The sequence below is a fragment of the Eptesicus fuscus genome, chromosome 22, assembly GCF_027574615.1.
Source record: "Eptesicus fuscus isolate TK198812 chromosome 22, DD_ASM_mEF_20220401, whole genome shotgun sequence".
Lineage (NCBI taxonomy): Eukaryota > Metazoa > Chordata > Mammalia > Chiroptera > Vespertilionidae > Eptesicus > Eptesicus fuscus.
Window position 1 is genome coordinate 38,693,870 of NC_072494.1, and position 19,235 is coordinate 38,713,104.

Consider the following 19,235-nt stretch of genomic DNA (forward strand, 5'->3'; position numbering starts at 1 on the left):
TTTGATGTCATTCTGAAAAGTAGGGGGGAAATCCAACTTGACTGTAACAATAAGAAATCGCCATACTGTAATTGCTACACAGAAATAATGTAAATAATTGCTATAAGTTCATATAATTAAAAGTTTATCAAGGAACAGTGTGCATAATCAAGACTTTTTTTGGAAGAGAAAGTTGTGGTGCCTGGTTTGTGATGAAGGACAGGCACTAAGAGGGGCTAACAAAGTTCTGAGAAAGACATTGATAAGAAGACACTTCAAAATTGTAAACAGAGCCAACCCTAAGTGTTATACTTCTCTTGGAAAATGCAGTGTTTGGGTTTAAATCCCCTCGAAAAAGAGATCTCAACGGAGAGCAAGAAATGACATATGAAAACACCCAAGCTGTTTAAAATCTAACACAGCAGCCCTGTACCTCACTGGGGATTAACTTACTGTTTTTCTTCGTTTTGAGAACATTACTTTATTTGAAAACAACTATCAAGAAGTTCTACAAATTTAAAGTGATTTCTTATATGATGTTATATGATAGTTATTTTTTTCATTGGATTATCAAAATATATTTCTGCTTAAGTTGGTGGAAGGTATATTTGTCATGAGAAGCAGTTACGGTACCTGTCTTATACTTGATGTCCTTTCCCAGGGACCCAGCTGTTTGAAGCTAACCAGCAGCTGCAATTTGAAAATAATGCAGAAGACCTAAAGCGCTGGCTGGAGGAGGTGGAATGGCAGGCCACCTCAGAGGATTATGGGAAAGGCCTGGCTGATGTACAAAATCTACTCAAGAAACACAACTTCTTGGAGTCTGGAGTGGCTGCTCGTCAGGTTTGTTGCTAGCTCTTTACCAGTTGTAGGCCAAAGCACCTGTATATCCTCTGAGCAAACTCATCCCAAGTAATTATTATTAAGAGAAAGAGGTCAAGAAATTAAAGGTAAAAATTCAAAGATTTTGGTTGGTAAACAGCCTCTTTCCAATATTTCCTTTTATACAGCCATTCTCCTGGTTGCCTGGTGTCTCTTGTCAGAACACCATGACTGATAGAAGGCTTTATTGACTTTTCTTGATATAATACTGCATACTCAATCCAGAACCATGGATTTTACGTAGAGCCTGCCAATTACTAGTTATGTGATCTTTGGTGTGTCTTTTCAACTTTTCACACTTCTTAATCCTCACCTATAAAATAAGGGTTTGGATAAAACTGACTCTTCTTGTTTGAGCATTCTGCAATTCAAAGCTTGAACATCTCTTTCATCCTACCAGTTCTGTTTGTTTGTTTTAGTTTAGAAAATTGAAACCTGTACAAGTAACATGACTTCATAGAGAAAATTAACACCAGGGCCAGGGCTGTGATACAGATGTCTAGGCTCTTAATTTCAAGTTAGGCCCCCTGGAGTCCCCCCAGACTGTTATTTAAAATACATTTATCTAGTAAGTTTCTAGACTATAGACACTGTACATGTGAGTTTCCAGAAACCTTAATGGAAATTCAATTCCAGAAGACCCAATTTTTCAACCTTGGGCATCTTAGCTTGTGTTTTAAAATGATTCTGCTGTTTCCTATAAGGTCTCACTAATCTGTCTTGTTAAAATACACTCTTATAATATTTACTTTTTGGTCACTTTGGGTGAAATGGGAAAGAAAGAACAATCTACAGAAGACAGAGCAAAACGTAATCATTTACATGGCTCTCAGACTGGCTTGATGGAGCTTGAAATAAAAGGCTGGGGATAGAAAAACACAAACTGTGAAGATGGCTTGAAAGCTAACATGGAGGGAGAGAGTTTGGAACAGATTTTCAAAGGATTTGATGAAAGATAAACAAAAACATACAAAGAGGAAGAACAGCATGTGTAAATACATAATAAATATAAGAAATATGTGAACCTTTGGGGAAATTTAGGGCATCTAATCACCAGGAATTGCTTCTCCTGGTTGGAAAAGAGGCTAAGATATATGCTTGCAAAAGAAATTTCAAATATGGAATATTATAGTTAGAAAGGATCTTAAATGCCCTCTAGCACAACGTCCTCATTATATAGATGAGGACACTAAAATTAAAATAGGTAAAAAAGCTTTTCCAAGATCAAGTGGCAACTAACTGGTAGCCAAGAATAGAAGTCATGTCTTCTATCTTCTTAGTCTTGGCACCTTCCACAACACTAGAGGTTTTCAAATAATGCAGAAGATCCATAATGATGATGACAATTATGATGTTTCAAAATCACTCTAGTACATTATGTTGTTTTCCAAAGTTAAAGTATCCTAAGAGATGAGAAGAGTTGGCTAGTGAGAGATATTAATTTTAATTCTTTAAGGAGCTTTTACTATTTTATGGATAAGTGTGTATATATTTGAAGAGGCTATTGATGATTAATGGTTTGTTCCAAATTGAGACAAGGTATATCAAAACCTTTATAGGTTGAGAATTGGATATAAAAATAGAATGAGTAAAACCAGCGCTTACTGTTCATTTACCTCTTGAAGAACTTTTATTGTAATTTTTTATTTTTATTTATGTTTTAATGAATTCATTGGTGTGACACTGGTTAACTAAATCATACAGATTTCAGGTGCACAATTCCACAACGCACCAGCTGTACACTGTACTGTGCACTCACCACCCAAGTGAAGTCTCCATCAACCACCAGAAGTAGTTTCCTTATGTACCTCTTTCCCCTACTCCAGCAAAAAGGCAAAACAAGCAGACAAACAAAAATCCTATCTACTTGCTTCTGCCAGCCCATTTATAGTTGACCTCACTAATAAGAAGGAACACATCTGTGTATTTTAGAATATAGAAATACAACTAAAATTTTCTTTCCAGGGAGATCTTTTGGAACCCGGTTTCTGTATTTCTCCTTTCTTAGATAACGGCTCAAATGAGGACTATGATTTATTCCATTTCACACAGCTGGGTACTGACCAAGGCGTGCCTTTACATTTCTTTTTCTGGGGTTTTGACATTTGTTTTGTGACATCCCGTGTAATCTCATAGGAATCATTCCTGCTATGCAACAGACTTCAGCCTCAGAAGTGTCTATGTTATTTACAATTATAGCTCATTTTAAAGGGAGATGAAGAGGATGAAAGGGGAACTGAGATTAAAAAAGCCCGGCACCATTTTCCTTAGGACCAAACTTATCAATAGACCAAAAGTTAAGGTTCTATAGCTCTGGTATCTCTGTGCTTTCCTTGGCACACACCATAAATAGTTAGTCCTTTCTGAAATGGGGTTTGGAAGTTACTTTTGAAGCATAGTAACCTCCATCTTGGGTAAAAACTGCTGTTTAAAATTTTAACCCTGCTATGCTGGCTTCTGTAAACATTTGCTTGCTTAAATAATAGGGAAAAATAAGACTACTCCCCATTCCAGAGAGGCCATAAATTATGCCCCAGACAGAGTTGTCAGTGCTGGCGCCAGGCCAGGCCTTGAGATATGGTCTTACAGCCCTGTCCCAGCACACAGGACTTTTTCTCAGAAGGACCGGAAGTCTGGTGTCAAATTTGGAAAACAAAGAGCTGAAAAACATATAAATAGGAAAGACTTCCACTATATTGGGCCCCAGAATTAGAGAAGCAGTATTTTCTCTGGGCCCGCTAGTGCTAGCGAAATGAAAAAGACTCCCAATAAATTTGGCTTATTGATTAAGGCATCTTCTGGTTTACAATATAACACTTTCCCACAAATCGCTCTTTTAGATTGATGAAATGGTCCTCAAAGTAACAACCCCTTCCACTCGAGTTCACTGATTTGATTAGAAGTCCTAACACAGTACATAATGGGGCTGATTCTCCCCATGGCCTCTCACCAAACCCTCATCCCTTTCTCCTAAATGGCAGGATTTCCTGACACACATTCAATGTCTTCCTTAGGAACAAGTCGACACCATCACAGACCTGGCGACATATTTTGAAGAAACTGGCCATCCCGATGCTGGGGACATACGGGCAAGGCAGGAGTCCCTGGTGTCCCGGTTTGAAGCCCTGAAAGAACCACTGGCCACCCGGAAGAAGAAGCTCATTGACATTCTTCGCCTGCAGCAGATTTGCAGAGACACTGAGGATGAGGAGGCCTGGATCCAAGAAACCGAACCTTCAGCAGCTTCCACCCTCATTGGTTAGTACAGACTGAGCGAATGGAGCCGTAAGGTCTGCAGATTGTTTGAAGGATCTGGGATACAATAGCAGGGTGGGGCAAAGTTTGCTCTCAGGTCCTTCCAATCTTCCATAAGAAATTGTTTTAAAAATTGGAACTTAAAAGTTTATGTCCTAAAATCGACATGAACAGGGCCATGAACTTAAGGTCTTTTGGAAGAGCTAGAGTGCTCTGCTCTTGGCTACTTGCTCTAACTTAGGTTATTGCCAAGGTTCTTGGCTGAGCAGTCATGGTTAGTGTTTGAGATACCAAGAGTTTTTGTCTATATTGTTGATGAATCCCTTTTATAACCAAATGAGCAATTAAAAATATAAAAGGGGTGAAGTAGCAGATAAAGGACACATTTTCTTTTTCTTGGAAGCTATCAGTTTACCATTGTCAGTGCCAGCACACTTGCATTGAAATAGAGAAAAAAGTGGGCATAAATATAATGTAAACTTAATATGCCCATATTGGGGACATCCATGAGGGTCTAGACAATGGTGACAATGGAAGGCTAGTCTGAGAAAACTTCCTAGAAGAGAAATATCTCTTTTAAAGGTGGACAGCATAGAACGTTTCTAGAGAGGCATTTAGTGTGAAGTATAGGGAAGGAAATTTTGAAGGAAAAAGAGGTGAAGCATGGATGGGAGACAGGGAGGATTCACTAGGGATCTAGGGAGATGGAGGAAATTAATAAGACATGGTATTTATTATATGCTTTTGAATGATAAGCAATGAGCCCAGCTGGTGTGGTTCAGTGGTTGAGTTTGATCCATGAACCAGGAGGTCATGGTTCAATTTCAAGTAAGGGCACATACCCAGTTTGCAGGCTCAATCTCAAGTAGGGGGCGTGCAGAAGGCAGCTAATCGATGATTCTCTCTCATTGTTGATGTTTCTATCTCTTCCTCCCTCTCCCTTCCTGTCTCTGAATTCAATAAAAACATATTTTAAAAAATATGATTAATGTTAAGCAATGAGTGAGGCACTTTTAATGTTATATCTAATACTTACAAACAAAAATTTAAAACAGCTAACATTGCGCCAATTTTATGATGAAAGAAACTAAATTTAGAGGATTTAATAACTCCTTGACACCCATAGAAATTAGAAGTGGAAGACCCTGACTTTTGTACCACAATATTCTGAAAGAAAATCGGTTGCATAATATTGGAAGTTGATCTGGAAAGTTGTTTACCTTTCTACTATCTTCCAAAGAGAATAGTGATTTATTTATCTTTTTTTGTTGTTGTTAGGGAAAGAGTAGAATTTTCTTAGTACAGAGAGGCAAGGGAAATAACAAAACTGAGCAGAGTTAACTCAGACAAATGGGATAGATTTCAGCAAGCCCACTCAGTGGCTAGAACCTCGAAGGAAAGAACTTGTAGATTCAAGAGTAGAGTAGCCTCTTTTTATTGCGTACACTACAACAACACCAGACCTTAAACTTATTTTTCCTCTGTAGGCAAGGACCTGATTACATCAAAGAATCTTCTGAATAGACACCAGGTCATCCAGGCTGACATTGCCAGCCATGAGCCACGCATCCGAGTGATAACAGAGAGGGGAAACAAGATGGTGGAGGAAGGTATGTATGATTCAGATTGAGTTGAACAATCATTCCTATGCCAAACTCTAGGAATTTGAGATCCACCTTACCATCTAATACAGAAATTCCCCTTGGACATTTCTGACAGATACAATGTTTGTATCTACCTAAGAAAAGAGTAACATGCTAATTGACCATACCTTCGTGACGCCCACCAACCAATCAGGAGTGAGTATGCAAATTAACCCAACAAAGATGGTGGGTTAATTTGCATACACGGGTGCTGAGTGGCCGGGGTTGGGGTGGGACACAGGCGTTCAGCCCCGACCCCGGCAGCTCCGGGCCTCTGAGCAGCGTAGGAAGGCAGAAAGGTGGCTCCGGCCATAGCGAAGGCGGTGTCGGCAGCCAGGGAAAGGAAGGCCCATTCTGGCATGAATCTTTGTGCATCGGGCTTCTAGTTATTAAAATAAAGTACATTACCCTAATAATCAATATAATTTTCTGTAGGAGTTATAAAATTCAGAATTTAAGGTCCAAATCCCATAAAACAAATCAAATACTTTTCCCCTATGGGAACTTCCAAGTCTGTAAAGACATGTCTGAGGTTCCCACTGTCTTACAGTCATGGTAGTAAGTAGCACCACTTCTTCACATTTTTTTGCTTTAATTGTCTCAATGTCTTTCCTCTTCCTGGTCTCCCATCTTCACAAACCCCTACTGGTTAAATGTTGTTCAGAACCAAATATCAAACACCAGGTGTGGTATAACCAATGCAGACTAAATTAGGATTCTCCCTCTATTGACTCAAAAATAAATTGCTGCCAGTGTCCAGCTATCAAAAGTATACTTTAAAAGAGTGCTGAACAAAATTTCAGAGCTCAGTTGAGTGATTCAAACCTAAAATTGTTTGTTTGGTATTCCTATTTTACTATAGTGACTTGTCGTATTATTATTTTTAATCTCTAGCTATAATTGTGAATTTTATCTATTTCTATTTATTTTAGTTTCATGTATTTTGAAGCCCTGTTATTATATTCATGTATGTAGGCTTGTTATGTCTTCTTGATGAATTTAAAATTTTTACATTATGGTATAGCCCTCCTTATTCCTGGTGTTACCCTAAAGGCTACTTAGGACAACTTTAGCATAGCCACTCTAAGTGTCTTTTGCTCCTGTTTGCATAATATGGATTTCTCCATCTTTTGCTTGAGCTCTGTTTCTTTATATTACAGCAGATTTTTTATCGTTCTTGCTTCAGCAGCATGTACACTAAAATCGGAACAATGCAGAGATTAGCATGGCTCCCGTGCAAGAATAAAGCAGATTTCTTATAGGCAGCATATACTTAGATTTTGCTTTTATTTTATGCAAACTGGTCATCTTTCATTTTAATTGGAAAATTTAGACCACTTACATTTAAAGCAATTATCAATATAGATAAATTTAAATGTAACATTTTGATATTTTTTTACTTTGTCCATCAGTTTCTGCTTTCTTTGGATTAGCAGTATATCCTATCTAATAAAGAGAGAATATGCTAATTGATCCTCATGCCATTGCAAAGATGGCGGTTCCCACAGCCAATAAGGAGGGAATATGCTAATTGACTGCCCACAGCCACAAGATGGCGTTGCCCAGTCCCTTCAGCCCTGCTGGGGTGGCTCCGCATGCCTGCCTCCAGAGTCCCCCAGTCCCCTCAGCCCCCCAGCCACCCAGGGCTGCCTGAGGCTCAGGTAACTAGGGTTGGCCGAGGCTTGCACTGCTGGCAGTGGCAGCAGCAGAGGTGTGATGGGGTGTTGCCTTCCCCTGATTGCCAGGTCGCCTCCCCCTCTGAGGGCTCCCAGACTGTGAGAGGGGGAAGCCCGGGCTGAGGGACCCGCCCCCCCCATCAAGTGCATGAATTTTCATGCACCGGGCCTCTAGTTTATTATAATTTTATCTACTATCTCTATTTGTTTATTAGCTACTAGTAGCCCATTTGCAGGAAAATCCTGCAAGCGGCTGTTTCGGCCGCGTGCGCTGCCGCTGCCGCCACCTTTGCGGCCACCGCACCTGCACCCGCTTGCCACTGCCACCCGCCCCGCTCCGCCCCACCAGGGCTTTCCCTCTGGCAGCCACCTTGCTTTCCGCTTTTCCTCCCTCTTCCTTCTAAGTTGTCTTCAGTCTTCACTCCTTCCTCTCTCAGTGTATGCAAATTAACCTGCCATCTTTGTTGGGTAATTTGCATACTCACCCTGATTGGCTGGTGGGTGTGGCTTTGGCTGGTGGGCATGGCTTGGGCATAGCGAAGGTGTGGTCAATTTGCATATTACTATTTTATTAGGTAGGATAGTCCTGTGGTGTGTGTGTGCATGTGCATGCATGTGTTTTATTCCAGGGTGGTGATTCTCTAAGTTTGTTTTATGGTTTTCATCATGATGCTAAGACATTTGCCTTTTTTACACTCATTCTTTCATAAGTGTACAGTGAAGATTTCTGGGGTCTATTGGCTAATGGAATATATATTTGTGTATACATTTAAGTGTTTTCTGTTTTGATTTCTGATATGGCAATTACACATAGATATAACCACACATGAAAAAGCTTAAAGTGGTCCCCAATAATCTTTAAAATTATAAAGGAATCCTGGAAGTAAAATTTTAAGACTAATCAATTTAATCCTCTAGAGCAGGGGTCGGGAACATCTGGCCCGCAGGCGATATAAGGACCAAGAAATCATTTGGTCTGGCCCTGCCAAGGCATTAGGGGTGAGTTAATTAAATGTTTGACCAAATATAGAAGGCTAATTTTTAAGTTGACAGTTTTCATGGCCCGAGAATGATGTTAGAAATATCCAAATGGTCCTTGGCAGAGAAAAGGTCCCCCCCCCTGCCCTAAGGGACCTCTCTGCATATCTCTGAAGCTCCATCTCTGGGCAGCACTTTTCTCTTCAGTACTGGGTTCCACAGGCTCTACCTGTCTTGTCTTCCCATAACTCATTTCTGTCTCCTCCACTCAGTGTGATCGCTAGTTCTGTCTGGGTTACCCCTCCCCCTTATACTCCCTCCCTTGCAACAACGCTACAGTCTAGAAACTGACCCAGGCATACACTATGGCAGTCATAGGTCATGCCTCATTTCTTCCCCTTCTCTCAGGAGTCACAATCCTCTGCCTATTGTCTGAAAATCATTGCATTTTACAGTTTTCTGTCCTGTTTTCTAATTGTTTAGTTGCAGAACAATTCCTGTGGTAATACGTCCTTTATAGACAGAAATGGAAATATGTTGAATTTTCTGTTTAGTCTAGAGAATACATGTTTTTGGAACACTGAGTAGCACCCACACATGGGTATTTTGTTTTCAGGTCTGTATAACAGAATATAGCACTTAATTAACCACCATATAGACACACTTACACCACCACACATCCACATCTATCCCTCATTAGCACCCAGCATCCTAATTTCCAGAAATTTAGGCAAAATGGCAGATTGAGTACATCAAGCATCATCCTCACACTTCCCTTTCTCTCCCCAAGATCACCAAAAGGATTGAATTGTAGTGAGTGATAATGAGGGTCACACTCACCTTTTCTATCTGCTCCATAGGACACTTCGCTGCAGAAGATGTGGCCTCCCGGGTCAAGAGCTTGAATGAGAATATGGAGTCTCTCCAAGGTCGAGCTGCTAGGCGGCAGAATGACCTCGAGGCCAATGTCCAGTTCCAGCAGTACCTGGCCGACCTGCATGAAGCAGAGGCATGGATTAGAGAGAAGGAGCCCATTGTAGACAACACTAACTATGGGGCTGATGAAGAAGCAGCTGGGGTAAGGCAGACATGGGGATGGACGCTGTCTAGTGTTCACCAAATTAATTTGTGGGACATTTACAGGTTTTGTTAAGTTTTTCAGGTATTTCAGAGTAATATGATAGCTTTTGGATTTCACCTGATACCCTCCGAGTAGGCAGAGATTCCAAAAGATACATTACATTTTCCCAATCCCACAGAAATCTATAGATTCCCTAGAGATAATTTAAAGTCAAAAAGGCATGACTCGAGATCCCTGCCTGTCTTGGTCCCAGCTTAAATTTCCCAGAGTAACCTTCAGATTTCACAAATCAACCATAGTTTTAGTTTTAAGAATTAGTCACCTTAAATAGTTTTTTTTTTTAAAATACAATCAGACAGACATCTTGGGACAAGAAAAAGAAATCAAAGATCATGTTACCTTTTATATCAATTTCTTTGTTTTGCTCATTGTCCTGTGGGAATACAATAGAGTATTTCATAAATGTTTAGCGCAAGAAGTAATTAAAATGAGCATCTAAATTTATAGGTATGTTTAATCCTACAAAGTAGCATTATCAGCAGCATCCTCTTTTAGCTATGATGTGTGTTGATAAAATGCTTGTGCACTTTTGACTTCATGATGATTGAAGCAAATACATTGAAATTGTTATTTATTTCTTTCTTAGTTATTTTTGACAGTATTACAGTTGTCCCCTGAATTCCCCCACTTTTACCCCCTCCTCCCAGGCCCTGCTCCACCCAGGCCTTCACCACACTATTGTCTGTGTCCATTGGTTATGCATATACTGTATGCATATGAGTTCTCCGGTTAATCTCTTCCTATCTCCCCTCCCCACCCTCTGAGACATGTCAGAAGTTGTCTGTTCCATGTCTTCATGTCTCTGCACCTCTTTTGTTCATCAGTTTATTATGTTCACTAGATTCCACTTATAAGTGAAATCATGTTATATTTGGCTTTTTTGACTGGGTTATTTCACTCAGCTTAATTCTCTCCAGGTCCCTCTGTGCTGTTGCAAAGGGTAAGAAATCCTTCTTTTTTACAGCTGCATAATATTCCGTGGCGTAAATGCACCACAGCTTTTTTATCCACTCAGCTACTGATGGGCACTTAGGCTATCTCCATATCTTAGATATTGTAAGTAGCGCGGCTATGAATATAGGGGTGCATATGTTCTTACTGAGGTGATTGGTGTTTCAGGCTTCTTAGAATATATTCCTAGAAGTAGGATCACTGGGTCAAACTGTAGTTCCAATTTTAATTTTTTTAGTAAATTCCATACTGTTCTCCACAGTGGCTGCACCAGTCTGCATTTCCACCAGCAGTGCACGAGGGTTCCCTTTTCTTCACATCCTCGCCAGCACTTGTTTGTTGTTTTGTTGATGGGAGCAGGTGTGAGGCGATATCTCTTTGTCATTTTAATTTGCATCTCTCTGATGATCAGTGACTTGGAGCATCTTTTCATATGTCTCTTGGCCATCTGTGTGTCCTCTTTGGAATTATTTATTTTTTCATTTCTATTTTCTTGTGCTTGCTAATTTAGGGTTAAAACATTTATATTAAATAGAAAATGTCTTTTGCCAGGAATTAGGTCCATCAGGATAACCCAGAGTAAATGCTTGAGACACCCCCCAGGGATGCTTACTGACCTTTCTGGATAGCTTCTCATGATCTTCTCATCGACAAATCCAGGTTCTTCTAAAGAAGCACGAAGCCTTCCTAGTGGATCTCAATGCGTTTGGGAACAGTATGCAAGCTCTGCGGGATCAGGCAGAAGCCTGCCAGGTAAGAAACAGTTAGGGACGACAAGAATCACAATGCCCACAACAAGATAAAGGCATTCTCTTAGTTACGGGGCTTTATTTCCTATAATCCAGGAAATAATTGCAAAGAAAATACTAAGTCCTATGATCCTGATGTACAAAAATTGTAGCATCTACAAAGATTTAGTCCTTAAGGATGTCTAGATAAGTGTTATTTTTCACTTTCCTCTTTCCTTCCGTGTATATGTCACTGTTCTTTTTTTATTACCTCTTTTGTGTGCATCTCTTCCTCATACATTTCTTCTTGATTCCTTTCCTTCCTTTATTCGTTTTTTCCTGTACCAACACTTATTAAATGTCTACCATATGCAAACATGAATAAAAAATAATCCAAATTTGCGGGAAAATTGTAGTCTTTGTTGTTGTTGTTAATTATCACCTGAGGATATTTTTCCATTGATTTTTAGAGAGAGTGGAAGGAGGGAGGAGAGACACACAGAGAGAAACATCGATGTGATAGAGACACATCAATTGGTTGTGTCAGACCAGGGCCGGGGAATCTAATGATTCAAAGGTCAAAGGGTTAGAGGATTCCTAGTGGAGGCCCAGGGACTGAAAAAGGTGATGAGAGATGGGTAATGAATGGGTCTTCAAATTTCTCAAATAATATTCTGAAACATTATGTGTATACTGATTTAATATCTGCTTTAAGAACTGATGGCTTAGAGCATTTAATATATTTCCAACACAATACACACTTGCTTGCTCACTATGTGTTCACATTGCCAGCCTCCCTGTCCCCTGAGAAGTGTTAGGATGGAGCAATATCTCTGCAAATGCCATGCTGAGATCTCTTTGTTACTGTCAGCCATGGAAGAGGTTCCAACCAGAGGTTCCTTTCTCTTGTCAGGCCCAGGGAGAGCTCCCTGCATCCCCCCCCCCCCCCCCCGCCCCTTTGTCAGGTTCTACAGAGAGATGTTCCCAATGGGTAACTTACATGGACTTCTTCTGGTTTTGTTTAGCAGCAACAGGCTGCCCCCGTGGAGGGCACAGCTCGAGAAGAGAGGGTCCTGGCTTTATATGACTTCCAGGCCCGCAGCAACCGAGAAGTCACCATGAAGAAAGATGATGTCTTAACTCTGCTCAGTTCCATCAACAAGGTGCATATTCCTTCCGACCTTCTTCCCAGCAGCAAGGGGTTCCTCCACAGTCCTGCCAGATATCCCTATTTCAGTCAGTCAACATTTTTCTGGTGTTGCTTTCCCTGGTTAAAAAAAATAAACCTTAAGGTTGTTGTTTTTTCTAAAACAAACTTAACTGTCAGGTATGTCGCATCATCTGGTTTCCACCAGATTCACACAATTGGAAGGTGTTGTTCATGGACTGGCTGCCCTCATTCTGAGGACCCCGGTTCAAAAGTGGCAGCATTGGCCCTGCTCTGGGGTCGGAGAACAAGGGTGATGGGTGAAGGGTCTGAACTGTGGGAGGTAGCCTGTGCCACACCCGTAGAGGCCAGTACTTCAGGCTCCTGGTGAAATCCGCTCACCTGTGTTTTCATCTCTGTTCCCTACTGCAGTCCCCACCCCATGCACTTGTTCTATGGTTTTGGTCTCTTATTTCATTACTCGCAAGTAATAACTACTGGGTAACCATAACCAGGTGTGAACGTGTTAAGATTTTTGCTGTGTTTAGTATGACAGGAAAATTCTGAAAGAACACATATGAAAGGTTTACTGGCATAAAAAAAAATGCAGAATTGAGGTTGACTCCCAAGAGCTGATAGACCTGGCCTGTGGGAGGGGGAGTGTGTGGGAAGCTTCTCATCCCTGCATGGATGCAGTGTGCTTAGCCCAGTGTGGCAGGCAGATGTTACAGGGCACAGCAGTGTGGTGGTAGCTTTCCTGGAGCACAGCTAGCTTTGTCTGTCTGTAGAAGTCAGTGGGCTTAGCCACAGAGGGTAAAACTAGCTGGTTATCCCATATCTTAATGCAAACTGGATCTTGGATCCACAGTTGTATTTAATGCTGAATGATTTCTTATCCTCTCCAGTTCAGGCACCTTTGGGCAAACCTTCGTCCTCCTTTGAGGGGTCTTTGTGCTTATTTTTGTAGGTATTTGCCTCATTCTATGCCTGCGCTTTGCAGGGAGACAGATGTGATTCAAAACTGAGTTCGAAGGTGTTTCTTGTCGTGGAGTCATTGGTTTGCAGCAATAAGTTTTGCTTTCCCACTAAGTGGGGGAGGGGTTGGTAATCCACGAGACAAGCTGAGTTGTTAAAAGGATTCCGATTGGAAAAGTTAGCCTGCGTTTTATTGCTGTTTCCTGAAAATAACTTGGAGATGCTCCTGAGTTGTCCCATCTGCTGCCTTGATTGCTTGGATCTCACCCATCCTTTCCCTTTAAGAAAAACCAAGTCCTGTTACAGAGGTCGCTGTGTGTTACAGCGGACTTTTGTAAGAATCTCTTTTCCCAAATAAAACAATTTTTTTAAAAAGAACTCTCTTTGGTTTTAAAAAACCTTATCAAAGTTAAAGGTCTAGCATCAAATGTTGTATTTCTTGATTTCAGAAGATTATTTCTGCAATCCCTGCAACTAATCATTTACATTTTTTTTCCTTTTTGTATACAAAATTAATAGCCTTTATTTTTTTTAAAAAAATATATATTTCTTTATTGATTTCAGAGAGAAAGGGAGAAGGAGAGAGAGACAGAAACATCAATGATGAGAGAGAATCATTGATTGGCTGCCTCCTGCACGCCCCCCACTGGGGATCAAGCCCGAAACCCAGGCATGTGCCCTTGGCCAGAATCGAACCTGGGACCCTTCAGTCCGCAGGCTGATGCTCTACCCACTGAGCCAAGCCGGCTAGGGCAATAGCCTTTATTTTTTATAATATATTTTCATTATTAATAGTATTGCAGGTATCTTCCCCTCCCGCCCCCCCCCCCCCCATTTCCTTCCTCTTCCCAGCTCCTACCTCCCCTCCAGGTCTTCACTACCCCATTGCCCATGTCCATGGGCTATGCATGTAAGCATATACGTTCTTTGGTTATAAGTGAAAATTATAATGCTCCTCCCATAAGTGATGGTTCGCTTCTCTTGGCTATCAGCGTGTGTCTGTGCTTAGGGACTTAGTTGAACCGTCTCCTATTGGTGGCCTTTTCAAGAACTAAAGCTGGAGTGGGGCTCTGCTCTCCCTTCAGGACTGGTGGAAGGTGGAGCATGAGGATCACCAGGGCTTCGTGCCAGCTGTCTACGTCAGGAAACTGGCCCACGATGAGTTTCCGACGCTCCCACAGCGGTGGCGAGAAGAACCAGGCAGCATCACCCAGCGCCAGCAGCAGATTGAGGACCAGTAAGTTCTGGAGGCTGCGCAGGTGTTTGGCCAAACTTTTCCTACTGGCCAAAGGCACTTCTCACGACTGCATAAGAGCTAAACATAAACTTAGGGTCTTTCAAACACTTCATTTATTTATGTATTTATTTATTTATAAAATATATTTTATTGATTTCAGAGAGGCAAGGAGAGGGAGAGAGAGAGATAGAAACATCAATGGTGAGAGAGAATCATTGACCGGCTGCCTCCTGCACATCCCCCTACTGGGGATCAAGCCCCCAACCCCAGGCATGTGTCCTTGACTGGAATCGAAACTGGGACCCTTCAGTCTGCAGGCCGAAGCTCTATCCACTGAGGCAAACCAGCTAGGGCTGAAATACTTCATTTTTTCAATGAAGCCAGAGAACCCCAGTAACCATTAAACCAATTGCCTGAAGTTAGACGCCTAATAGAGTCACATTTTCTGACTCCCCGCCTAGCATTCTTTCAAGGTTAGAAAAAGGTTTGCTGGCTTCCGTGTGAATTTTGTCCACTCTGCCAGGCTGTTTCATACCCAGTTGTCAGCAGGAATTTCAAAATTTCGCTTCTATTAGATGTCGCCGGTCACGATTGGAACATTGACACTTTTATTATTTTTAAATGGAACACTGTGTATTTGTTTCTCTGCTCTCAATGCTATTTTCCTTCTATCTGTATTTCCTTCACTTCTTTACTGTTTTTCTTTTGATTCTCTCTCTCTTTTTTGTCCCTCTCCTCCTCTCCCTCTCTCACCCTGCCTCCTCTCTTCCACGTTTTCTTCATCTTATATGTCACCTTTCCCATTCTCTCCATTTATACACCTAGGTATCACTCTCTCCTCGACCGGGCAGAACAACGCAGACGTGGTCTGTTGCAACGTTACAATGAGTTTTTGCTGGCCTATGAGGCAGGCGATATGCTGGACTGGATCCGGGAGAAAAAGGCAGAAAACACTGGCGTAGAACTAGATGACGTGTGGGAGCTGCAGAAAAAGTTCGATGAGTTCCAAACGGTGAGAAAGAGGAGCCGTTTCTCCTAGACAGTTTTTTCGAGGGTTGTTATTATTTCCTTTTATCCCATATTTCCTCCTGAGTATCTCTTTAATTTCAAGTTTGATAAATGTCTATCACAAACCTGCTGAGAGTTCCACATTTTAAATCTTTCTCTGGGTATTGTGGATGCAAGGAAAATGCAGAGCAAAGTAGTCACGCCAACTTTGCAGCCTGCAGTTTCTGCTGTTCCCAAGTCCTAGAGGGCATGGTGATCTCCCTGAATTCTTCAAAATTTGCCCTATACTGTGCTGTGCTCCTGATGCATAGATACATGGCCAGAGATCGAGGTTGGGTGGGCACATAGGAAGGATAACCTGACTTTAAAGCTAGACAATTTCTAATTTCCCACCTACTTAAAACCCTTCCATTCTCCTTTATTCTTTCAGACCCATTTTATTATTTTTAACTAGCAGTGAATATAAATCCCTTTCTTCCTTCCTTTTTTAAAAAATATATTTTTTTATGATTTCAAAGAGGGAGGGAGCGGGAGAGAGAGATGGAAACATCAGTGATGAGAGAGAATCATTGATCGGCTGCCTCCTGCATGCCCCACACTGGGGATCGAGCCTGCAACCCAGGCATGTGCCCTCACCAGGAATAGAACCATGACCTCTGGTTCATAGGTTGACTCTCAACCATTGAGCTACGCCGGCCAGACCTATCTTTTTTATGATGGATTCCAGTGAAATTCAAAGTGATAGATGATTGATAGATGGATAGTTACCGAGATTATATTTTATTTTTTTAGGAACATGTAAAGAGAAAAGTGAAAGAAAGAAAAACAAAAATAAAATTACAAAATAACACCAAAAATGAGACTTCCATAGGAAAACTCCTTGAAAGGCTATTGTATAACGTAATGAACAATATTGTCACTGTGGACAGTGTAATGAGCGCCCTGTGGCTGTTTCTTACAACATACCTTAGCAGAAGCAGATTGCATCTTGTTCACGAAATTCTATAAAAGGTGGAGGAGTTGGTGTTGGCAGAAAGGAATATTACACGGCCAGGTATAGATCCCCCTGATGGTGCTATTTAACCCAGGGAGAGATTTGTAAGAAAGCTAGAAAAAAGAAATTCACTCTGTTTTCTCTTAATACGTATATGGATTCAGCTTACATTTAGATCCTGGTCATTTGGAGTTTGTTATTGAATATGGTGTGAGGGATAGCTACATCTTATCTTTTTCCCAAATGGTTAACCAAGTTTTGCAGCATTGTTTACTGAAAAGTCCATTTTTACCCTAGTGATTTGAGTTACTACCTTTATCATATAGCAAAGTTCCATATGTATTTGAAATTATTACTGTAAATTGTTTTTTTCTATGATAAATTTGATAAATTATGGTAGCCTGTATGTTCATTCGTTAACACCACACTGTTTTAATTACAGAATTTCTATATTATGTTTTAATACCTTATAAGGAAAGGCTTTCTAACTATGACTCAAAATTCAGGTTCACTGAATGCACTAAAAGAAAAGATTGATAAACTTTAGCATAGCAAATATCACCATAAAACAAATCAGAATACAATCAACAAACTGGGAGAAAATATTTGCAAGATATCTTATAGATAAAGGGCCAATATGCCTGTATGTAAGTATCTAAAAAATTGAGGGGGAAAAATAAAAACTGTTAAACAATAAGAATAGGCAATTAAAGAATTATTTTGGAAAATGAAAAATAAAGAGAAATCTAGGAAAATGGATGTGCTCCATACTTCAGATAAATAGCAACTCTCTGACCAAGTTTCTGATAGTCATGGGATGTCAGGGAGATTAAAGGTACTCTACTAAGTGCCAATTTGGAGGAAAGCAGCTTGTTTTGTATTGAATGTAAGGTTAGCAATATGTTTTAATGTTTAGCCATGTCAAGGCAAAGATAAGCAGGCAAATATGAAAGCTTCATCAGAAGGGAACTACACTGCTTTGCATATAATTTCCTGTCTAGGATTTGAAGACCAATGAGCCTCGACTGAGGGACATCAACAAGGTAGCTGATGATCTGCTATTCGAAGGGCTTCTAACACCAGAAGGAACTCACATACGGCAGGTAACTAAGGTTCCTTCCATTTCTCCTCTCTACCAGGCTGAGCCTGGGGAGTCGTCATTCCTTAAACATACTCAACTTCATATTCTGCAGCTCAGCTAGGACATGCGGAAGGTCATGGCAGTATGGAGCTGGCCACAGAAAAGGTTAAAGACAATAGACCAAATTGTTCAGCCATCTGAACTGATCTGAAGTCCAACATACACTGAGTGGCCAGATTATTATGATCTCTGAACGCATAATAATCTGGCCACTCAGTGTATATTCTATATAATAAAAGGCTAATATGCAAATTGTCCCCTCAACCAGGAGTTTGACCAGCAGGCAGGCAGGCCAACCGCCCATGTCTCCTCCCCCTGGCCAGGCTGGCCGGGCCCCACCCATGCACAAATTCATGCACCGGGCCTCTAACACACACACACATACACATACACACACACACACACACACACACACACTGAGTGGCAGATTATTATGCGTTCAGAGATCATAATAATCTGGCCACTCAGTGTATACTCACCTTTCCCCTATCATCACAGACACAGAAATTCAGTGCTTGAATATGAATACAATGAAAATGCAGATAAAGGAGCTATGATAATGGAAGGGATACATCAAGAAAGATGTATTGGAAGAGATAGGTCCTAATAAAATCTGATGAAAAAAGGAAAAGAATATAGATCAGTAGAGATGGGGAAGGAAGCATTCTAGAGCTGACTCAAATTTGGACCTATGGTTTCATGAAACATCTAATGAGCATTAATGGAATGTCTCGTCCAGCTCTCTGGGTTGTAATGAACTAATGAGGATGAGTACTCTTCCGCTTTCTGTGGTGGTGGATATGGAATAAAGGGAAAAGGAATGTTCACAGGAACCATTTACTTGCCATCTGCAGAAAACAGGACTCTAAGAGACCACTTTGTTTCATGAATGCAGGATGAAGAAAGGCACACACTTCTCCTAGGGAAATGCAATAGCTTCTAATTACTAAGGCAATGCTTTCCGCCCATTTTTCAGAGGACACGACATAGTCTCGGTGGCAGCAAACACCGATTGCCACTCCAGGGTTGATGGCTTCACCCTGAAACATCAGTTTGGGAAGGAAAGTGATCCCCTTCTTCACTGCACTGGCATAAATCAGGCCCGAACTCGAAATATCCAACAAAGACATGAACCTATCCAATTTTCGAAGGCGATAACATGAAAACAAACATGATTTAAATCCTGTTTAGTGTTCACACACCACGGAGCTGTCTGAGTCAGTTCCCTGGCTCAGGTCTGACATGTCCGCCTCTTCTAGGAGTTGAACACCCGCTGGGGCTCCTTGCAGAGGCTTGCAGAGGAGCAGCGCCAGCTGCTGGGCAGTGCCCACGCTGTCCAAATGTTCCACAGGTAAGCACTTGAACCCTAAGAAACAGCCTTGTTCGAGAAGCCACTCAAAAGCCCCCATGTCTAATTATCATAGTAGAACCATAGCTGTTAGTATAGCTCTTCTCCCTAAGATAGAGATGGTAGATCAGGTGTTTCAGTAGTATATTCCT

The 19,235-nt window shown here is 41.1% G+C and overlaps 1 protein-coding gene across 1 annotated transcript in view; it reads left to right on the top strand.

The window, feature by feature from the left end:
- SPTA1 (spectrin alpha, erythrocytic 1) overlaps positions 1-19,235 on the top strand; it is a 71,355-nt gene that overhangs the window by 19,332 nt on the left and 32,788 nt on the right. Inside the window, exons 15-24 of the mRNA XM_054711525.1 lie at positions 641-822; positions 3,876-4,119; positions 5,604-5,726; positions 9,274-9,491; positions 11,166-11,258; positions 12,259-12,396; positions 14,441-14,592; positions 15,418-15,604; positions 17,596-17,697; positions 18,995-19,086. Of these exons, the coding sequence (XP_054567500.1) occupies positions 641-822; positions 3,876-4,119; positions 5,604-5,726; positions 9,274-9,491; positions 11,166-11,258; positions 12,259-12,396; positions 14,441-14,592; positions 15,418-15,604; positions 17,596-17,697; positions 18,995-19,086 (1,531 nt within the window). The remainder of the gene's footprint in view (positions 1-640; positions 823-3,875; positions 4,120-5,603; positions 5,727-9,273; positions 9,492-11,165; positions 11,259-12,258; positions 12,397-14,440; positions 14,593-15,417; positions 15,605-17,595; positions 17,698-18,994; positions 19,087-19,235) is intronic.